Source organism: Mchenga conophoros, linkage group LG20 (genome assembly GCF_057382185.1).
Source record: "Mchenga conophoros isolate Kocher_MC1m ecotype Shallow Benthic linkage group LG20, M_conophoros_male_GT1.1, whole genome shotgun sequence".
In the NCBI taxonomy this organism is placed as follows: Eukaryota; Metazoa; Chordata; class Actinopteri; order Cichliformes; family Cichlidae; genus Mchenga; species Mchenga conophoros.
This window is the reverse complement of record NC_140545.1, coordinates 31,746,231-31,765,390: the sequence shown is the minus strand read 5'-3', so window position 1 is coordinate 31,765,390 and position 19,160 is coordinate 31,746,231. Positions and strand designations below refer to the sequence as shown.

The 19,160-nt window shown below is 39.9% G+C and overlaps 2 protein-coding genes across 7 annotated transcripts; one reads left to right on the top strand and one right to left on the bottom strand.

The window, feature by feature from the left end:
* The first annotated feature begins 1,584 nt into the window (after window positions 1–1,584).
* Window positions 1,585–5,918, top strand: LOC146551170 (uncharacterized). 4 transcript variants are annotated; one of them, XM_085261241.1, is made up of 11 exons: window positions 1,586–1,819; window positions 2,568–2,593; window positions 2,903–2,988; window positions 3,137–3,169; window positions 3,266–3,355; window positions 3,717–3,819; window positions 3,899–3,951; window positions 4,059–4,137; window positions 4,359–4,831; window positions 5,031–5,224; window positions 5,333–5,918. In XM_085261241.1, exons 2-11 carry the CDS (start codon window positions 2,587–2,589, stop codon window positions 5,475–5,477), a joined length of 1,263 nt encoding a protein of 420 aa, XP_085117367.1. In that variant the 5' UTR covers window positions 1,586–1,819; window positions 2,568–2,586; the 3' UTR covers window positions 5,478–5,918. The 4 variants fall into 4 exon arrangements, with proteins under 4 accessions (XP_085117365.1, XP_085117367.1, XP_085117366.1 ...); XM_085261239.1 differs by having other exon boundaries at window positions 1,585–1,819; window positions 2,568–2,988; XM_085261240.1 differs by lacking the exon at window positions 1,586–1,819 and having other exon boundaries at window positions 2,474–2,593.
* A 1,136-nt stretch (window positions 5,919–7,054) lies between these two features.
* Window positions 7,055–11,977, bottom strand: LOC146551169 (uncharacterized). 3 transcript variants are annotated; one of them, XM_085261236.1, is made up of 6 exons: window positions 11,760–11,977; window positions 10,170–11,079; window positions 9,805–9,901; window positions 9,321–9,431; window positions 8,709–8,872; window positions 7,055–8,376 (listed from the first exon to the last, which is right to left on the bottom strand). In XM_085261236.1, exons 2-6 carry the CDS (start codon window positions 11,075–11,077, stop codon window positions 7,329–7,331), a joined length of 2,328 nt encoding a protein of 775 aa, XP_085117362.1. In that variant the 5' UTR covers window positions 11,078–11,079; window positions 11,760–11,977; the 3' UTR covers window positions 7,055–7,328. The 3 variants fall into 3 exon arrangements, with proteins under 3 accessions (XP_085117362.1, XP_085117364.1, XP_085117363.1); XM_085261238.1 differs by lacking the exon at window positions 10,170–11,079; XM_085261237.1 differs by lacking the exons at window positions 10,170–11,079; window positions 11,760–11,977 and adding an exon at window positions 10,003–10,148.
* Window positions 11,978–19,160: the final 7,183 nt, after the last annotated feature.

Sequence of the window (19,160 nt, the reverse complement as noted above, 5' to 3'; positions counted from 1 at the left end):
AAGAAGCATGTGATGTGATTTGTAGTTTCATTTGTCTGCAGATTCTTGCAAAAAGTAAAGGAATATTTTAATTTTATTTCCAGCATTTCTGTGTTAGGAGTTTTCATTTTTCCTGTCCCTATATCATTTATCAGTTATGCTTTCCTCCCACAGTTTAAAGACATTCTTATTATGCTCAATTCCATTTTACCATCAGTTTTGGTCAAACATCCTACCAGCAGGTTTGAAACCTGGGGTAGTTAAGCCAACTAGCGTTTCTCAGCATGAGAATTAATTTATGAGCTATGACCTGAAATGAAGTTCAGCTTATTAATAACATTAAACTAACAATTTGTTGAACTTGTTTGTAATTTGTGATACTAAACTGTTTTGTGATGCATTTGAAAGGGCCTCACCCACAGTCTTTGTTACACTCACGTTCAAGAGGCCATTCTGGTGCTGCTCAGTTTCCCTGCTAACCATCTCCAAGACTGTGACACAGCACACAGAAAAGCCCACACAGAGAAGCAGTCATGTAAGAAGAAACAATGATTCAAGTGTTGCAGTAGCAGTAGTCTATTCCCACTCTTGAAATTTGTGCTAAATGCTACCTGCATTTTTGACAGCCTTTGTCTTCTATTGTGGATTAGTTCTAGACTCACTGGTGAAACAAAGACACACAGCCCACCAATAATTTGGGACATTTCATAAATTTGATAGCCTTCTTTTTAAGAAACTGCAACTTCATGATTACTTTAACTGTGAAAGGTCTTTAAGGAAGAGAAATGTTATGTCTTAATCAGCAACTGGTGTCTGCTTAAATGTATTTAGGATATTCTCCTGTATTATCACTGTAATTCATGTTATTGAATATGTTATTGAATGTTTAGGCATAATTAGTGCCATAACTAGGGGCTGGAGAGTATCCAACCACATAATGGGTAGGGTACGCCCTCCAGAAGTTATCAGTCTATTACTGGAGGAACACATCCTATTATTATTTACTTTTTTACACTGTCACTTAACAAATAGATAACTAGACTATTGTCTAGTTATCTATTTGGTTCAGAACTGAACCAATGGGACAGGTTATCATGGAATTGGATGGACTTGGATGGATCTGGAATTTTTAATAAGGTGTTTAAATCAACCTCTCAGAGATCATGTTAAAGGTATATCTGTACGATACAATGGATTATTTCTGAACAGTAATGTGAATTACAGCAAAAAACAAGTCTCACAACGTACAAATAGCACATGAATTTTGTTTTTAATTAAGAAACACCAAGGGCAAGAAGAGCATCTTTCAACATTGGAAATGAAACAGTCAAGTCATTTTGACATAGACATTTTTCAGCTGGTACACTTTCATTCATTTATCTGATACAGTAAGAATTTGCTTTTGTCTGCCGCTCAGAAGTGAAGGAGTAAAATGATCAATGAAAAAATAAAAATAAAAACAGCAAGTTAAAATCCAAAACCAAAAGTGCACCTTTCTTTATTTGTAGTGGAGTAAAATAAACCAAAAGCAGCTATCAGTTTCTCACTAACCGCATTTGGTGACAGTGTACAGTGTATGTGTGAAAATCGGACGATCTGATTTCCTCGTGTCAGCATTGTTCCCACATCATCATAATTAATGTTGTTCCAGGTTCAACATTGCAAGTGACCAATCACCTTCTTGTGACGTCATTCCTTTGCGACTTCGAAATACCCGCCTTCGAGTATTTCGAAATACAAGTGAAGAAGCGAAAAACCGCCGCCTGTCCGCCGAATTTGAAGTCAATTCGCCTGTCCGCCGAATTTGAAGTCAATTTAGGATACTTTCCTTTAATAAACGGTAAGCATTATACATATGTTCCTCACTTGGCTTGCGGTTTGTTTGCTAGCGATAGGCTACTTGACGACAGCATTAGCTAACCAGTGTTCCCCAACTTTTTGGGTGTTTCGTGGCCCGGGGGTTGGGTCAGGCAAAATTGCAGTAGCTTCCCTGATCATTTTACAAACATAAGTGAAGAGAATCTGGACTAAAAGGCCTAGACTTATGGTTGTGTGCTGAATCTATGAATCAAACTATCACCTGGAAACATAATTAACTGGTCCATAGCTGTGAAACTGGACATGAGTTCTTGATTCTATGGAGATTAACAGTAATCCAGAAATTTACAAATTTGTCCCAGGGACATCGCGTAAATGTTGTCCCAGGGACATCGCGTAAATGTTGTCCCTGGGACATTGTGTAAATGTTGTCCCTGGGACATCATGTAGAAGTTGCCCTGGGACATCGTGTAGATGTTGTCCCTGGGACATCGTGTAAATGTTGTCCCTGGGACATCGTGTAAATGTTGTCCCTGGGACATCGTGTAATTGTTGTCCCTGGGACATCGTGTAATTGTTGTCCCTGGGACATCGTGTAGATGTTGTCCCTGGGACATCGTGTAAATATTGTCCCTGGGACATCGTGTAGATGTTGTCCCTGGGACATCGTGTGATAGCTTGTAAATAATGGAATGAAAATTATTGATTGTTATTAACTTGTGAAAAAGAAGTGTAACAAATCCACATGTTATGTTCTTACACCCTTACAGAAACTGTGACTCCTTCACAATGTCAGGTAAATGTCAACTCATGTTGAATAATCAACCAATCAAGCCTTTTATTATCACATGCAATGTTACACGTACAACTGCAATGAAAATTTCACCCCCTTCTGACCATACATATATTGCTTAAACATCACATTGGGAAGACAGGTCGGAAACAGTTAGGAAGGTCAGAAAACAATTTAATTAATAGATGAGGGGAGAGGAGGAGAAAAAAGAACTACAACCAGACAAAGCTCCTAGAAGACTGAAATGGATGATGGTTGCAGCATGCAAAAAGAAAATGATATCTGTTGACTACAGCATATGCTTTCTCACAGATTACCTTGTGGGAGTAGCTGGACCAAACTCTATTGGTATTTCAAGTTTGAAATCCCTGTTTGACCAGACTAACATTTCAGATGAGGTACCTCTTGACATAAAAATCCTTTTATGTTGTCATAAAACTAATGTTAAATTCTGCTTTAAATACACTTTATTGTACAATTTACTTAATGAATCGTATTCCTTAGTTCTGTTTTTATTTATATGTATTTATTTATTTGTTTTATAAGGTAATAGATGGCCTAATCTATTTGCAGTGTGAGGTATGTTGAAAAGCTTGTTTGATCATAATGACATAGCATGTTTACGTTTTTTGTAATGTATTTGAAAACATAGGTGTATTTATGTTATTTTTATAGAATTTCCCTCACATTTATCCAATACCAAGCCAAATCACTGGAACAATTTTGGATGGGTCCACAAGAGCACAAAGTGCATACTTTTTGAAGGTATGACTTGGACTGTGGTAACTATGTTCTTATCACAAAGGGTTTATAAGTTGCCACTATAAACAAACAGCATTTTCCAAAATTGAAGCCTTGTCAGAAGAACCTGAAAAATACCTTTCTGAAACCTTTTCTGTGTAAAGACTTGTTCAAAAGCAATGCACACAGATTAAAACATTTCTGTCTTGGCCAACTGATAAAGAACACCAAAAATTTAGTGGTGCGTGTTGAGTCTGTGGTCTTGATTTGTTTTGTACACACTATAGAAATTAATTAATGTAAACCAAACAAACAAACATTTCTTTGTTAATCTAATTCTTTTTGTTCTTTTTTTTTTTTTTTTTTTTTCTTCGTCAATTATTAGTTTGCCCAATCTCTCATTGACGGTAAAACACAAGTGGAGGAGTACAACACTGAAATCACAAAGCTCAGGTCCCGACTTTGCCACTACTTATTTTCCTCAATAGGTAAAGATAAAATTAGCTGCCTTCTTTTTCTCTAACATTGGAAAATGTAACTTGTACTTAAACAAATTATATTTTGCAGATCGAACTAGGAAGTGCAGTCAGTGCTGGTGTGTGATTGCAGCCAAAGACCGGGTACACTATGACATGTCCTTAGCCATATAGATTGTTTATTTAATGGACTTTGTTCATTTGTTTTTTGTTTGTTTATTTCTTCTTCTTTTTTTTTTTTTAATTCACAGGTGCAGTGCCAGAAATGTGGTGCATACAAGCACATGCGTTGTTCAAAGTCTGTTTGTGGCATCTGTATCTTCTGTGAGAGTAAGTCACAATATAACTAAACAATGTCCAAAAATGTTTAAAGTGAATTTTTTTTTCGTAATTTTGCCTTTGCACACCAGGACTGTGTAATTAAAGTGGACGTTTCAAGATCCAGTTTTTACACAAAACTATTTTAGACATAACTGTGTCGTATTGTGGGGATTTCTCTTCACAATTAAATTGATATAGTGCTGTTTATATCATTCTTCTTTATGTAACAGCACAGTGCAGCACAGCAGAGGGAAAGGAGTTGTGCAGCATAGTGGGTGGCTATACAGGAGGAGCAATAGAAGTAGCCAGTGAAGAATGTCATCAGGGAAAGCATCAGGCAGCAAATGACAAAGGAAAAGTTCCTAAGGGAGAGAACATCTGCAGCAAATCGACAAGTAACAGTGAGATAGGAAGACTGACAGTCAGAGATGAAGGTACACAGACTGAAGACAAAGAAAAAGAAACAGAAGTATACGGCACAAGTCTGAGTACAGATAATGCTGCTGCTGATGATGTTGACAGGATCGATGCAGATACAGAATTCCAAACTGATTCAGAAGGAACTAGTACAGTTTACAGAGTGCATGGTCGCTTATCTGTACCAAGCTCAAAAAAGAAAACCTACACAATAACAGAAGACGAGATCAAGCGCAGAATCAACGCAGAGAACATGTCAGTTCATGTTTTCAGAGGTTTGATTGGGGTAGATATACATTTCGTGATTTTGATGTCACCTGAAATAAATCCGGGTTACTCGTATCAATGAAGTGACAATGTGGCTGGAAATTGTGCATTTGCTGCAACATATACACAATTACACCATGTAAACAAAAGCATTTAACTTTGTGCGCGTGTGTGTGTCTCTCTCTGCTCTTTTGGTGTTTGCACTTTTTCTTTTTTAGGGCCGTAAAGCCAAACTGCCCGCAATGATTCTTGACAGGCCTAAGAAGGCCAAAACTAAAGTAACAGTGTTTAGTGTTCTGAGTGAAGAGGAGGCTGGGGAGCTAGCCCTCGGGTTTGCCGGAAGATTGGCCTGCGATGTCACAACAGACATGGTCTGTAAAGGCATCGACCATTCAAGTGCTGATATGACAAAGTAAGTTAGTAAAACAATATGAAAGTTGTATCTTTTTTGGTATTATTTGTCATTTCCCCGTATTTGGGTTATTGGTGTAACATTGTTAATCTTACTTTCTAATAACAGACAGACTCTTCTCAAAATCCAACACAATCTTAAACATGAGCTGACTGATTCCTCAACCTTCAGTTTGCTGACACACACCTTTGGCCCCGCTGCACTGGATTCTGTCATTTCATTCCTGTGTGAAAAACTTGATCTTGTCTCTTAAATAATGAAACCTTTTGTGACTTTTGTTTGTTCTGTAAATCAGAATCTTGAAAATTGTTCATTGTTGTTCTAAGTTTGTGTTAACTATTTGGCAAAAATGATTGGTTCCTAATCCAAACAGCATAATGACTGTTCTAACACATATCTTAAAAATGCTACAAAGAAAGAAAATTATCACATATGTTTCAATATGAATGTAATTGTGTCACACTCGGTTTGTAGTAGCTTTCCTGTTTTATTTTGAGTTTTGGTATGTTTACACTGTTATTTTTATTTCCCGTGTGTTCGTCTTCCCTTATTAGTTTTACTGTATTTAATTAGTCTGATTTAATAACTTATAATTATTTACTTTCCAGTGTTTATATATGCTCCTCGTTTGGATTATTGTTTGTTTGAGTTCTGCCTGTCTTTTCTATTAAAGATTTGGACTTTTGGACTATTAGTGGACCTCGTAGGTTTTTATTCTGTTCAATTGGTAATTGACTGGGTTTAATTTAGTGGCCTGGAAAACAGGCCGGAGGGGTCTGGTCATTTTAACCCCCTAAGACCCGAAATCTTCCATGGCATGCATTTTTAATTTCTCTTTGATATTTGGGCCGATTGGAACCCGATGAATGTAAAAAGAAAGAATTACCAGGTTTTGTTTTTTTTACCTAATTTTTGTTTCTGAGAAAAATGAGAGCCACATATGAGGACATTAATTTGAAATTTCGATAGAACAGTTGCAGTATAATGTCCTCATAACTGTATATCAGGCACTTGTTGATCAAGATTTAGTATTTTGGTCTAAATAACCCAAAATGTGATGTCCACATGTGTGGACGCCAGGCTGGAGTAAAGTGTTAGAGCTATTTATACCTATGTAAACTTTTATACACTGGTTTTTACCTGTCTTGTTTCAGAAAGGTTTAAAAGGGTAATGTCCACAGTTTATTTGTTTATTTATTTGTTTGAATTCAACATATTTTATTAAAGTAATTGAGCTTGAACACAGAAAAAACTGAATCAAATAATCATAAAATCAAATCACTTGCATATACTGAAGTCTAATCTACTCTGAGCTAATGCCGGTTTCCAACACTAATGATCGGGTGAAGGAGAGAGATGAGGGTGTGCACGGCCACTGGTGCTCTTATCCCTGTTCTTTGTGATACAATCCAACAGGAAAGCAGTCAAACCCTTGGACATTAGCCAAGTTAACGTTCACAAATATATACACACAGAGGAACTCTGAGCCCCAATGTCAGCATTAGCACAAACATGCCACTTCATACCAAATCTCAGTGTGAGGTCAGGTGTTAGTCTCATTCCATTATTCTGGCTATATTTTCTTACTCATTACTATTAAACTTATACTTAAGACTAACTATTAACAAAATCACACCCCAATAACTCTGTTATTACACTTTGTATTTAATCATAAAAAGGCTGGATGTTGAAACCTTTTACTTCTATTTTGTATGAGCCAGGATTCTCAACAGCTGATACTCTATGTCCAAAAAGTGACAGGTATCGTTTTATGGAGCAAAAAACTTAAGAGCGCATATTTTATAAATAATACCAACAATTACAAATGCAGACCTTTAATAGTAATAAGTAATCCTTTATTTATAATGCATAGCAATATAAAAATAGTAACATATGAAAATATTACAATGGGCACAGATGAATTTGTATCAAAAACAGCAACCAAGCCAAAGTAATGAATAACACACATAAATAACAACTGCTTGAGAGACCAAACAATTTCTTTTCAACTGTTCCTTGGCAGAAAGTTAAGACAGCTATTCAGCTTTAGGTTTCAATAAACAGAAGTAATGGATGCAGTCCCTTTGAAATGTCACACAAAAGTCTACTTATGCATATACTTAGCTTTAACTCTTCTCTTTTTTGTTTTGTATTCCAAAAGGTTTTCATTTTCTCCAGAGGATGTCTCTCTTTCAGTGGTTATCGACTGTTCACATTCATTTTCACAGACTGTTGGAATGTCGATGCTGGCCGAACGTTTCTTGCTAGAATACAATGGCCTAATTTTGCGTGCATTCTCTGTCGTCTTTATTTCGTACTGGCATATACTTTTGCCTACTTGTTTTGTTTTTAAGACATTTGTATGCAGTTCATCTATCATTGGAGTAATACCCTCTGGAATGAATGCCCACTGTTTAACTGTGTCTAAAACAGCATTTAGTTTTCCAACTGCATCTTCTGTGCATTTTTTGTCTGTGCTTTCAACTACAGGAGTGTCATTCAAAGTTGATAGAGGACTTTTCAGAGAGTTTTTCATTTTTTTAAAATGGCTACAAGCCACCTTCAGGCAAGCACATGTGTTATAGTGAGAGAACGTACAACAAGTGCACTGAAGTGTTTCAGCCGATGCAAAAAAACACAGATTTCCAAACAAACTTGGCATTTTTATCACTTTCAAGTCCTCACAGTGTACAAAGTAATGCCTTTCTTTCACTGCAATTCTTGCCAAGGTAGAAATGTCTGTTTCCATGTTTGGATAGATGTCATTGTCAGCCTCTGCTAATTTTGCAAGTAACACTAGATGCTTGCAAAGAAGTCCTCGTAAGCCATATGTACAGTTGCAGTAGGACTCAACAGGGCAGACGTCATACACCATGTCTTCTCTTGACTCAGATGGGACTTGATATGCATTAACTCCATGGCTGTTCTTGACTGTAATTTTAAGAGCCCAACCACTTTCCATCAGTCTTGAAGCAGTCTCTGAAACTTGAGACAAGGGGTCAGCAAACCTGTTTTTCATGCGGCCCACATCTTGCAGGGTTTTTATGACTGAGAAGTAGTCGTCGGCCTTCCCTAGGAGCACTTCAATCAGATCATCCAGACGCCTATTCTTGTAGCCAGATAAAAACTGGTATTTCAGGCGGTGGAAAAATCTGAAAAACAGTTATTTGAAATGATTAGTAACTGTAATTGAAGGAATTTAAAGTTTTAATCAAGACTGTATTATTTTTTTAAAAATTGGAATACCTATTGCACACGTCTTTTATAAAGGAATGCTCTGTGCCGGTTTAGCTGATTTAGGCAAATCCACCTACTCTGTTTTTTGTTGTGATAACATAAAAAACGCTGCTAGAATTTAAAGGATTTGCCTAAAACCTGTTCTGGCAATGACATGACGAACCTACTCAGTTTAGCCTCTTGGATTAAAGCATAATATCTTTTTTTCAGCAATACAATTGAATGAGGTCAAAATAATAAATCATACCTTTCAATCACATTGTTTGTTTCAGAACGAGCGTGACTGAAGCGACGGCCGTAGTCACACATGTGGCCAATGCCTTCCCAGTGCTTCTGAAAATACTGGCACACCAAAGGGTATTGCTTAAATGTCTGGCAGAACTCTGCTGATGTGGCTTTAAAGTCGTCCTCCTAAGAGAATTGGATGCAACAGAATATATTTCAATCCATTTAACAGACCTATTGAAATCTTTAATATTATGTATTGAAGCCCTTTTCCTTTTATTGAATAACATTAAGAATTTTAAGTTATTAATAATATGTCGTGTTTTTGTATTAAGAAGCAATTATTTCTTCCCTTACAATGGCTAAGAAGGAACACTAAACCTATAAGCATATTTGGTTTCAGCATCTGTCTGTGAAAGAATCCCACTCACAAGTTCTACTGCACAGTGGGTGACACAATGATGGTCTGCACAGCTTAAGTACTTGTTTTGATAAGCAAGATAAGAAGCCAGTTTTAGAAATTGTTTCAAAAATCTATTTTGTATCTCTCTGTAACTTTTTTTAGCAACTGAAAGTTATTATGCTCTTAGTGTAATCAAGAAATCAAAATGTGAAATAGACAAATTACACTTACAGATGTGCAAGCTTTCAGCTTACAAAAGAAAGAAATGATTTCATTTCTCTTTTGGGTGTTAGAAAGCCCATGGACCCCGGACTCTGATTTTGAAAGCCATCGATTAACAGCCTGTGAATGTAAGAGAAAAAAAGTTAATCTGGAGAGAGAGACAGAGGAGCAGCTGTACAAAAAGCATAAAAGAAAGCTGACGTCCAAAAATAACTTTGTCACTCACTGGACAAGAGGACCTGTGCATTACAGAAATCAACCAGGCAAACATATTTTTAAATGTCAAAAAGAGCTTTGGGAAGCAGCCACCAGAAGATGAGTGCACTGTGGTCTTAAATGGATGGACATAGTCACTCAACATTTTATCCCTTTATATTCATTAACCTGAGTAGGTGAATATCACAATGAGGCAAATCATGACAACAGGACCCTGTTGTAAAAATGTGTTTCAGGTGCATCTTAGACAACGTGAAAAGAAAACAATGTGGTTTACCTGCAAGACATGGTACCAGCATAGAAGGATAGCTGACTCTGGAAAAACCTTCTGCAAAGCATTTATTTCCGCAAAGTCTTTGTCAACCATAAATGCTCTACAGAAAAAAAGAAAACACTAAATGAGATTAAACAGTATGAAAATGTTTTTGCTATCTCAAAGCACCACTTCAATGCCAAATTAAACATTTCAACTCACAAGTAGATATATAAAATACTGCATACAGCCTATAGGAATAACTTTAACAACTGGAAAGGAAAGTTTTTTGCAGCCCATGCTGCAGCTATAGCATTAGATTCTGGCATGTTATAACTTTTTTGAAAAGGAATTATTTCAAAATCAATAGCTGTCAATGTATTATTTACCTCGGGGAAGTTGGGAAATGCTCACAAACTATTCCAAGAACAGTTTCCAGGGTTTTCTGACTTTCGTTGCTGACAATAGCATAGGCCACAGGGACTCCATGCCCATGATCATCTCTTACAACAAGTGTGAATAAGGGAAATGAATACTGGTTAACGCAGTGCGTGGTGTCAACAAATACTAACTGTTTTGCATAGTTCTCCATGTTTGATTTCATTACAGGTGTCTGCAAAACAATCATTAGTTCTTGGTCAGATGTGTATGGTTGATAGAAGAGAACATGTTCTTGATGTTTTCCATTAAGTAAGGTATGTACACTTTGACTGTCTCCACAGTTAAAGTGCTTCTTCCTCATCATGCAGGTTCTAACACTGTCAATGTCACGTGGTGTGACAAAATGCTCTCTGTTGTGAAGATCTCTGTGTCCATGTTCTTTGGCCCATTTATGACATTCGGTTAGTATGATGGCTGGCTTAGTTCCAAGGGAAAGCAGTTCCTCAATCTTCCTCCTCAAATCACTGGAAATATTGTTGAAATGTGCGTCTTTTGGGTCCGAAGGATCATGCCCATCATGCTTATCATATGTACGCTGCACGATGACTGTGTGGTCTTTCCAACATTTGAGTACTTTAAATGAAACATAGGCCTTACAGCCCACTGCTCTGTAGCTGTTTCGACTTTTTTTCCCAGCTCTGATGCAGTTGAATTTGTAATAGTCTCTTTTCCTGTCTTTACCTGAGGCAACATTTAAACATTTATAATGTCCATGAAGGGTTAATGAGTTCAATTTTTCTAACACAACACTGAATGGGTCCTCCTGGCATTGTGACACATGCACACAAAGTTGTGTGTCTTTTCCAGTTCTTTTTTTTTCGTCATTCAGAACACTTCTTCTAATTATGTCGTCCATTTCTGGTGGAAAAATAACGAAGGTTTAATTAGTCAATATTCATTAATTCATTTTAACTTGTTGTGGGGTTTTTTGCAATACAATGTAAATATTAAATATAATATTAAAAAAAATATATATATAAAATAATATAAAACAAACAGGGGCTAAAAGAAGCTAAACTTTCATATGGTATGTCTCTGGCAACTTTAACATGATGTCCCAGGGACAACATCTACACGATGTCCCAGGGACAACATTTACGCGATGTCCCAGGGACAACATTTACGCGATGTCCCAGGGACAACATTTACGCGATGTCCCAGGGACAACATCTACGCGATGTCCCTGGGACAAATTTGTAAATTTCTGGATTACTGTTAATCTCCATAGAATCAAGAACTCATGTCCAGTTTCACAGCTATGGACCAGTTAATTATGTTTCCAGGTGATAGTTTGATTCATAGATTCAGCACACAACCATAAGTCTAGGCCTTTTAGTCCAGATTCTCTTCACTTATGTTTGTAAAATGATCAGGGGAGCTACTGCAATTTTGCCTGACCCAACCCCCGGGCCACGAAACACCCAAAAAGTTGGGGAACGCTGGTCTAGAGAACACTGGTTAGCTAATGCTGTCGTCAAGTAGCCTATCGCTAGCAAACAAACAGCAAGCCAAGTGAGGAACATATGTATAATGCTTACCGTTTATTAAAGGAAAGTATCCTAAATTGACTTCAAATTCGGCGGACAGGCGGCGGTTTTTCGCTTCTTCACTTGTATTTCGAAATACTCGAAGGCGGGTATTTCGAAGTCGCAAAGGAATGACGTCACAAGAAGGTGATTGGTCACTTGCAATGTTGAACCTGGAACAACATTAATTATGATGATGTGGGAACAATGCTGACACGAGGAAATCAGATCGTCCGTGAAAATCCAGTTTAAGAGCAGATACACATAAGGCACCCACCAAGGGGCACACACACCATCATTATCTGCTTTAATGTCCTAACCTGGACCACAGCGTTAGCTTTCTTCATCCCGCTTGTTCATGATGACATCATTCTGTGCACTCATACATTTGGAGCCTAAGACTTTTTTCAATTAGTGAATAATAAGACCACTTTTCATCCATTTGACCAGGAAGGGGAGGTAAGTGACGGACGGAAGTGAGGTAAGTGACGGAAGTGATGTTGTAGGTGACGTCAGACGCCGGAGATTTTGGCGGAGAAAAAGCAAATGGTAGCATAGAGTTTAACAAAGGTTTTCCAAGCTTCAGTATTACCAAATATACTAATCAATTGTCATATAACTAACAACATCTGTTTTATCATCTCTAACACCCTGGAGGACAACGGGGAGAGTTTAGACGCTCTCCAAGATTACATCGACCGCTGTTTTCAAGATTTAGTAATGCATAAGGCCCAGAGTGCATCTTCCCCGGCCAAAATCGAGACGCCGTCATCGAAGAGAAGTCGCCAGGCAGACTCCCCCGGTACAACATCGCCTGCCGGCAAAGACATCGCAGAAATCCTGGAGTCAATCGACAAGCGATTGTCCAGTTTCGATGCGAGGCTGTCCCTGGTGGAGATCTTACACCGGGAATTTAAATCTCTGAGAGAATCCCTGGAATTCAGCCAGCGGCAGGTGGAAACGCTTGCCGCTGAAAATGCCACGCTACGGGAGTCGGTTAAATCTCTCACCGATAACGTGACCCAGCTAAACATTGAAAATAAAAAAATAAAAGAGTCCGTTATCGATCTACAAGCCCGTAGCATGAGAGATAATCTTGTGTTTTCTGGTATTCCAGAAACTGCCGGAGAGGACGCAGAGGCAACGGTGAAAAGCTTCATTAAAATCCACCTGAAGCTGCCGGAGGACACCGTAAAGAACATCGACTTCGATAGAGTACATCGCTTAGGGGGCGCGCGGTCGCGGACCGGGAGACCACCACGGCCTATTGTGGCCAAATTCAGTCAATTCAAACAGAAGGAACAGGTGAAGAGTCGCGGCAGAGAGCTGAAAGGAACGGACTTCAGCGTGAACGACCAGTTCCCCAAAGAGATCCTGGAACGACGCAAGGTCCTGTTCCCAGTTCGACGTAGCTTTATCCAGAAAGGCTCCCGTGCTGTCATCGCTGTGGACCGGCTCTACGTGGACGGACAGCTGTACCGCGACCCCGGCACCACACCGTGGTTATATTAACTGCACTCCAGATAAGAACCCGCTACACTCTTTTCTTATTCATTCACACTTTCTCCTTTAAAATGTGTTTAACCTAGTAATATCAGTAGGATGTCATAGCAGATATAACACCGTCACCCTCCGTCATTGCTTTAATTGGAATGTTTCCGTTTCGTTTCCTTTTTTTTGTTGTCGCTCACAGTTCATGTGGTTTCTTTCTTTCTCTTGTCTTTCACTGCTGTGGTCACCTACTTCCCCACTCACCTACAAACAACACCCTCTATTTCTCCATATTTTCACAACACGATCACGCAAACACATCAGCTCAACGGCAGCACATTCACAACAGCCTCACAGCACGCACAGACTTGCAGGACACATAAGCAAGCCACTCTTGTTCATATTAGTGAATATTCACACACATAGTCAGACTTATGGAGTCTCTCACCACACTTCTTTTTCTCTTTCTATTTACAAACAAGGGATGTTTCCATATTCTCTCCACCTGTCTAAACGAAACACCCAGCATACATCATTAAACATACACGCACAATTAAGGGCATGCTGAGGTTTGTCACATGGAATGTAAATGGAGCTGGCACCAGAGGAAAGAGGTTAAAAATATTTAACCAGCTTAAAAAACTACAGGCAGATGTTGTTTTATTACAAGAAACTCACAAACCTGTCACAGGTTTAAATGAACTTAAAACACCTGAGTTTCCTAACGTGTTTGCAGCCGGTTATAATTCTAGACAACGGGGAGTAGCAATTTTAATACATAAAAATGTTAATTTTACAGTACTCGATACAGTTATAGATCCAGAGGGTAGATTTCTAATTATTAAACTATCAATATTGAACAAAAAACTATGTATTGTTAGTATATATGGTCCAAATGTTGATGAACCCTCATTCTTCCACGGTTTTTTTAGTGCACTCTCTGAACACCTTGATTGCACACTCATTCTTGGCGGTGACCTCAACCTTGGACTAAATGAAGAAATGGATAGGCTCAACACAACAGGAACTCAGCGTAATTGGCAGTCCACAAATATAATCAAACAGTATATGAACGACTTTGGTCTTTGCGATGCATGGCGCTCTCTTCACCCCACCAGTAAGGAATATACTTTTTTCTCGCATGTTCATCACTCTTACTCTCGTCTGGATTATTTTTTGGTCAGCAGCTCACTGCTGTGTGACATTTCAGACACTGAGATTCATCCTATAGCTGTCAGCGATCATGCTCCTGTATCTTTAACACTAATGCACAAGAACAATACTACGCCAAGTAAAAACTGGAGATTTAATATATCACTACTTAAAGATGAAGACTTTATTAAATACTTTAAAAAGGAATGGACTTCATATTTAGACTTTAATGACACTCCCGGAATATCTGCTTCTGTTCTATGGGAAGCAGGGAAAGCTGTGATGAGAGGTAAAATAATTTCTTTCTCATCACACAAAAAGAAAGAAGAAAACAAAAATATTCAGGAATTAGAAAAAAACATCAAATCACTAGAAGAAGCCTACGCGTCCCACCAAGATCAGGAAACATTGAACAAAATATGCAAAACAAAACTAGAATTAAATGAAACTATTAATAAAAAAACACAATTCCTTATACAAAGACTTCGCTTGCAGAATTTTGAACACAGTAACAAATCAGGTCGATTTCTAGCTAACCAGCTAAAAATAAAGAAAGAAAAAACAACTATATGTGCTGCTAAAGATTTATCGGGGAACACAATATATGATCCTGGAAGAATAAACAACATTTTTAGGGATTTCTATGAAACTTTATACTCACCACAAATAAACCCATCTAAAAATGAAATTGATCTGTTTCTTGACAACGTAACTCTTCCAAAATTACTAGACAGTCAAGCAATGGAATTGGATTCGCCACTGACGCCAAGTGAACTCCAGGAAGCCCTGATAAGTATGCCCAATAATAAGGCTCCAGGTCCAGACGGCTTCCCTGCAGAATTCTACAAAGAATTCTGGACAATTTTGGCACCAGTATTCCACAGCATGTTGCAGGAAATCGAGGAAAAGGGCAGACTACCACCAAATATGAATTCTGCCAACATTAGTCTCCTGCTAAAACCAGGCAAAGACCCTTTATTTCCCTCAAGCTATCGTCCAATTTCTCTTTTAAATGTAGACCTTAAAATAATCTGCAAAGCTCTCTCAAAGAGATTAGAGAAAATGACCCCCCTCTTAATTCATCCTGACCAAACTGGTTTCATAAAAGGTCGGCACTCCTCAACAAACACTCGTAGATTACTTAATTTAATAGACTACTCATACGATAAAAACATCGAAGCCATAATATTATCTCTAGATGCAGAAAAAGCATTTGACAGAGTTAATTGGAAATTTTTATTCGCAACTTTACACAAATTTGGTTTTGGAAACTCTTTCATAAACTGGATAAGAATATTATACAATTCCCCAACGGCTCGTATCAGAACAAATGACCAGACATCCTCCAGCTTCTGTCTCCTGAGGGGCACCAGACAGGGATGCCCACTCTCCCCCTCACTTTTTGCAATTTTTATCGAACCTCTAGCAGCAGCATTTAGACAGGCTACAACAATTAAGGGCATAAAATGTAAGAACATAGAACATAAAATCAGTCTCTATGCGGATGATGTGTTGCTTTTTCTGCAAAACACACAAACCAACCTCTCTGAGGTAATTACTTTAATAAACTGGTTTTCAAGAGTTTCAGATTATTCAATTAACTGGCCAAAATCTACAGTTCTCCCCATTAACTGCTCCTTCCATAATTCTTCCTCTGCCCCACTGCAATCCGGAAATATTAAATATTTAGGTATTAATATCTCTCCTAAGCTTTCAGACTTAACTAAACTAAACCACATCCCACTTCTAAAGAAAGTAGAAGGCGATCTGACTAGATGGAAATCTTTACCCATATCACTCATGGGAAGGGTCGCCACTATAAAAATGATGATCTTGCCAAAAATAAATTACTTATTTTTGATGATCCCTAACAAACCATCACAAGATTGGTTCAGATCTCTGGATTCATATATTTCCAAATTCCTTTGGAAAGATAAACCCCCGCGTATTAGCTTAAAAACGCTACAAAGAACCAAGGATAGAGGAGGATTAGATCTGCCTAATTTTCACCAATACTTCTTAGCCAACAGGCTTCAGTTCATCTCAGAATGGTTAAAACATACCTTCTTAGTTGAGCCCTGGCTAGATGTTGAACAGGCACTATGCAAGGATCTAGAGATTTCAGACCTACCATTTATTAGCTCAAACATCAAAAGACATGAATGCTTTAAAAGTATCAACATCAGCTTTTCTCTAACAGCATGGTGGGAGTTTCTAAAAATAACGGAGTCTTCATTAATCCCATGCAAACGTACACCTATCTGGAATAACCCTGACATATTACAAAACAATAATATGATTAATTTCCCAGAATGGAGTTGTAAAGGAATTAAATACTTAGAACATATATTAGAGGGAACAGAATTTATTCCATTTGACAGACTAGTTGAACAATATGGGATCAACAAGACAAGGTTTTTAGAATATCAACAAATTAAATCCATAGTAAAAAAGAAATTTAACCTCAGTCAAGTTGAATTACAAACACCACTAAGTGCGGCACATTTTCTTACTCTTAAATCCCCCAAATTATTATCTAAAATATACAGAACACTTTCTAAATTAGATGAATCAATATCCCTTCCTACTGCAAAGTGGGAAGCAGATTTATCAGTCAACCTAGACCAAAACTTCTGGTCTCAGATTTGCTTAAAAACTTTTAAATTAATTAAAAATCCCAGTCTGCAATTAATACAATACAAAATACTTCATAGAGTGCACTATACAGGTCATCGGATGTTCAAGATGGGCTTTACATCTTCCAACAACTGCTCACACTGTCAAGACAATACACCAGACAATTACATCCACGCTCTTTGGTTCTGTCCACCAGTGCAAAAGTTTTGGCGCGAGATATGTGAAGACTTATCAAAATGTCTGAAATGTAACATTCCAACCTCCCCCTTAGTGTGTTTGTTGGGCAGCTTAGATAATGTCACTTCAGAAAAGAATATAGCCCATATGATCTTCACTGCCCTATGCATAGCCAAGAAAACAGTCCTCATGAACTGGAAAAATAAAAATAATCTTAATTCTAACCAATATAGAAATTATCTATTAGATTACATTAGTCTTGACACAGCCTCTGCCACCACATTAGATCAATTGCTCTGGGCCCCTTTTATCAGCTCCATCACCTAGTGGGGGTGGGGGGTCATAGTTTGGTCCCGCCTTCACTGTTGTGATTGGTGAGGGGGTAGGGACAGGCTTAGGGCGTCGGGGGGTTCCCCGGAGGCATCTTCCTTGGGGGGCTCAACCCGGGGTAGCGGTCACGTCCGGTTGAGGGCTCTGTTGGCTCTCAGGTGACTGTTTCCTCGCGGCTGCGTGCAGCGGGGCTAGGGGAGGGTCTGTGCTGACGGACGCGGGTTACTGACCTGGCAACCTGGCTGCCCCTGGGTGGGTCCGGGATGGGCGTGAGGTTCTGGGGGCGCTCCGTCTCTGGGCTGGGGCCCGGGCCGGGCCTCGGGGGCTCGGGTCCTGGTTGGTGTGTTGCCGGGGTTGTGGGCGGGTGGGTGCATGGGGGCCCGGCCCTGGAGCAGGGTGCCGCCGGTGCATCGAGCTGCCTGGGGGGCTCTTCAACTGGTGGGGGGGATGGTCACATCTTGCAGGAGCTTTCTTCTCTCAGGAACTCTCTGCAGGAGGGGGAGATACAGGAGAGGTGGAGGAAGATCTCAGCCTGGGCGTTTACCGTCTTATGTAGTCTGGAAGATGTGTGGTTGGTGGGGTGGGTGTAGTTTTCTCTGTGGTGGGGTTGGGTGGACTGTCCAGGGCTCTGTGGAGCCGGGGGGCGCTACTGCACTGGGCCCCGGTCTGATGGGCCTGGGCCCCCCTTCCCTGGCGGGTCGCGGAGGGTGGGAGTGCCTACTGGGGTCAGCGGGGGAGCTGGCCCCAGGGAGGGGTTACCTGCCCCTCCCTTCCTTCCCTCCCCATCTCCAGCTGCCTCCCTCTTCCCGCTCCTCCACAACCACCCACACATGCAGGGCCTTGGAGTGGGGGTATGTCACCAGGGTGCAGAGGAGGCTACCCCCCCCCCCCCGTCCCCTTCTGGCTGCCTCTGCCTCAATTTTATCCCACAACTTAGACATTCACATTATTCATACTCTCATTACACATACATATAGGATCTTGGGGGTGGGCACAATCACGGAGTCCAAATCACCATCAGGGTGTATACCTCACCCCTGACGTCGTTGCCCACCTCTCAAGTTTAAATACACTTAGTCATTGAGGGTTAGCAGGAGGGACTATGCGCTTACCTGCTGCTCCTTGGCAGGTAGCTCCATGCCCTCCTGGGTTTTAATTGCACCTTAGAACACATATGCATCAACACTACAATGAGCGGGTGGAGGGAGGTTTGGAGTCTTCTCCCACCCCCATTCTCTGCGGCCTGCTGGAGCGGGAGGGCTAGTAGGAGGAGTTGGCCGTCCGACTGCGGTCTGGGGTGTGGGGCCTCCCTGCTGCTGCGGAGTCGGGGTGGTCTGCCTCTCCCCACCGCAGGGAAAAGGGTAACACCACCTGGGTCTGGGTGCAATTCCCCCCTCCAGGGGCAAGGGTACCTAGACCCGGTTTGTAGAGTACGCTTGGGGAGTGTGATTGTGTGTACAGCGTCTCTTTATGTCTGTCTCCACGTTGGTTGAGTGTGGAGTGAGTGCATATGAGAGCATGAGGGTGGGAATGGATGTTTGTGTCTGTGTGTGCCTGTATGTCTGTGTCTATATGTCAGGTTGGGTATCAGACGCCACCTCTCTGGGGACACCTCAGGCCCTCCAA

Coding starts and splice junctions, on each gene's coding strand:
- LOC146551169 (XM_085261236.1), bottom strand. CDS start 11,077: ATGGACGACATAATTAGAAGAAGTGTTCTGAATGACGAAAAAAAAAGA. Junction 9,432..9,804: donor GCTGGTACCATGTCTTGCAG/GTAAACCACATT, acceptor TTACATTCACAG/GCTGTTAATCGATGGCTTTC. Junction 8,377..8,708: donor ACAAACAATGTGATTGAAAG/GTATGATTTATT, acceptor ACTGTTTTTCAG/ATTTTTCCACCGCCTGAAAT.
- LOC146551170 (XM_085261239.1), top strand. CDS start 2,776: ATGAGGGGAGAGGAGGAGAAAAAAGAACTACAACCAGACAAAGCTCCT. Junction 3,356..3,716: donor AAAGTGCATACTTTTTGAAG/GTATGACTTGGA, acceptor GTCAATTATTAG/TTTGCCCAATCTCTCATTGA. Junction 3,952..4,058: donor TGATTGCAGCCAAAGACCGG/GTACACTATGAC, acceptor TTTAATTCACAG/GTGCAGTGCCAGAAATGTGG.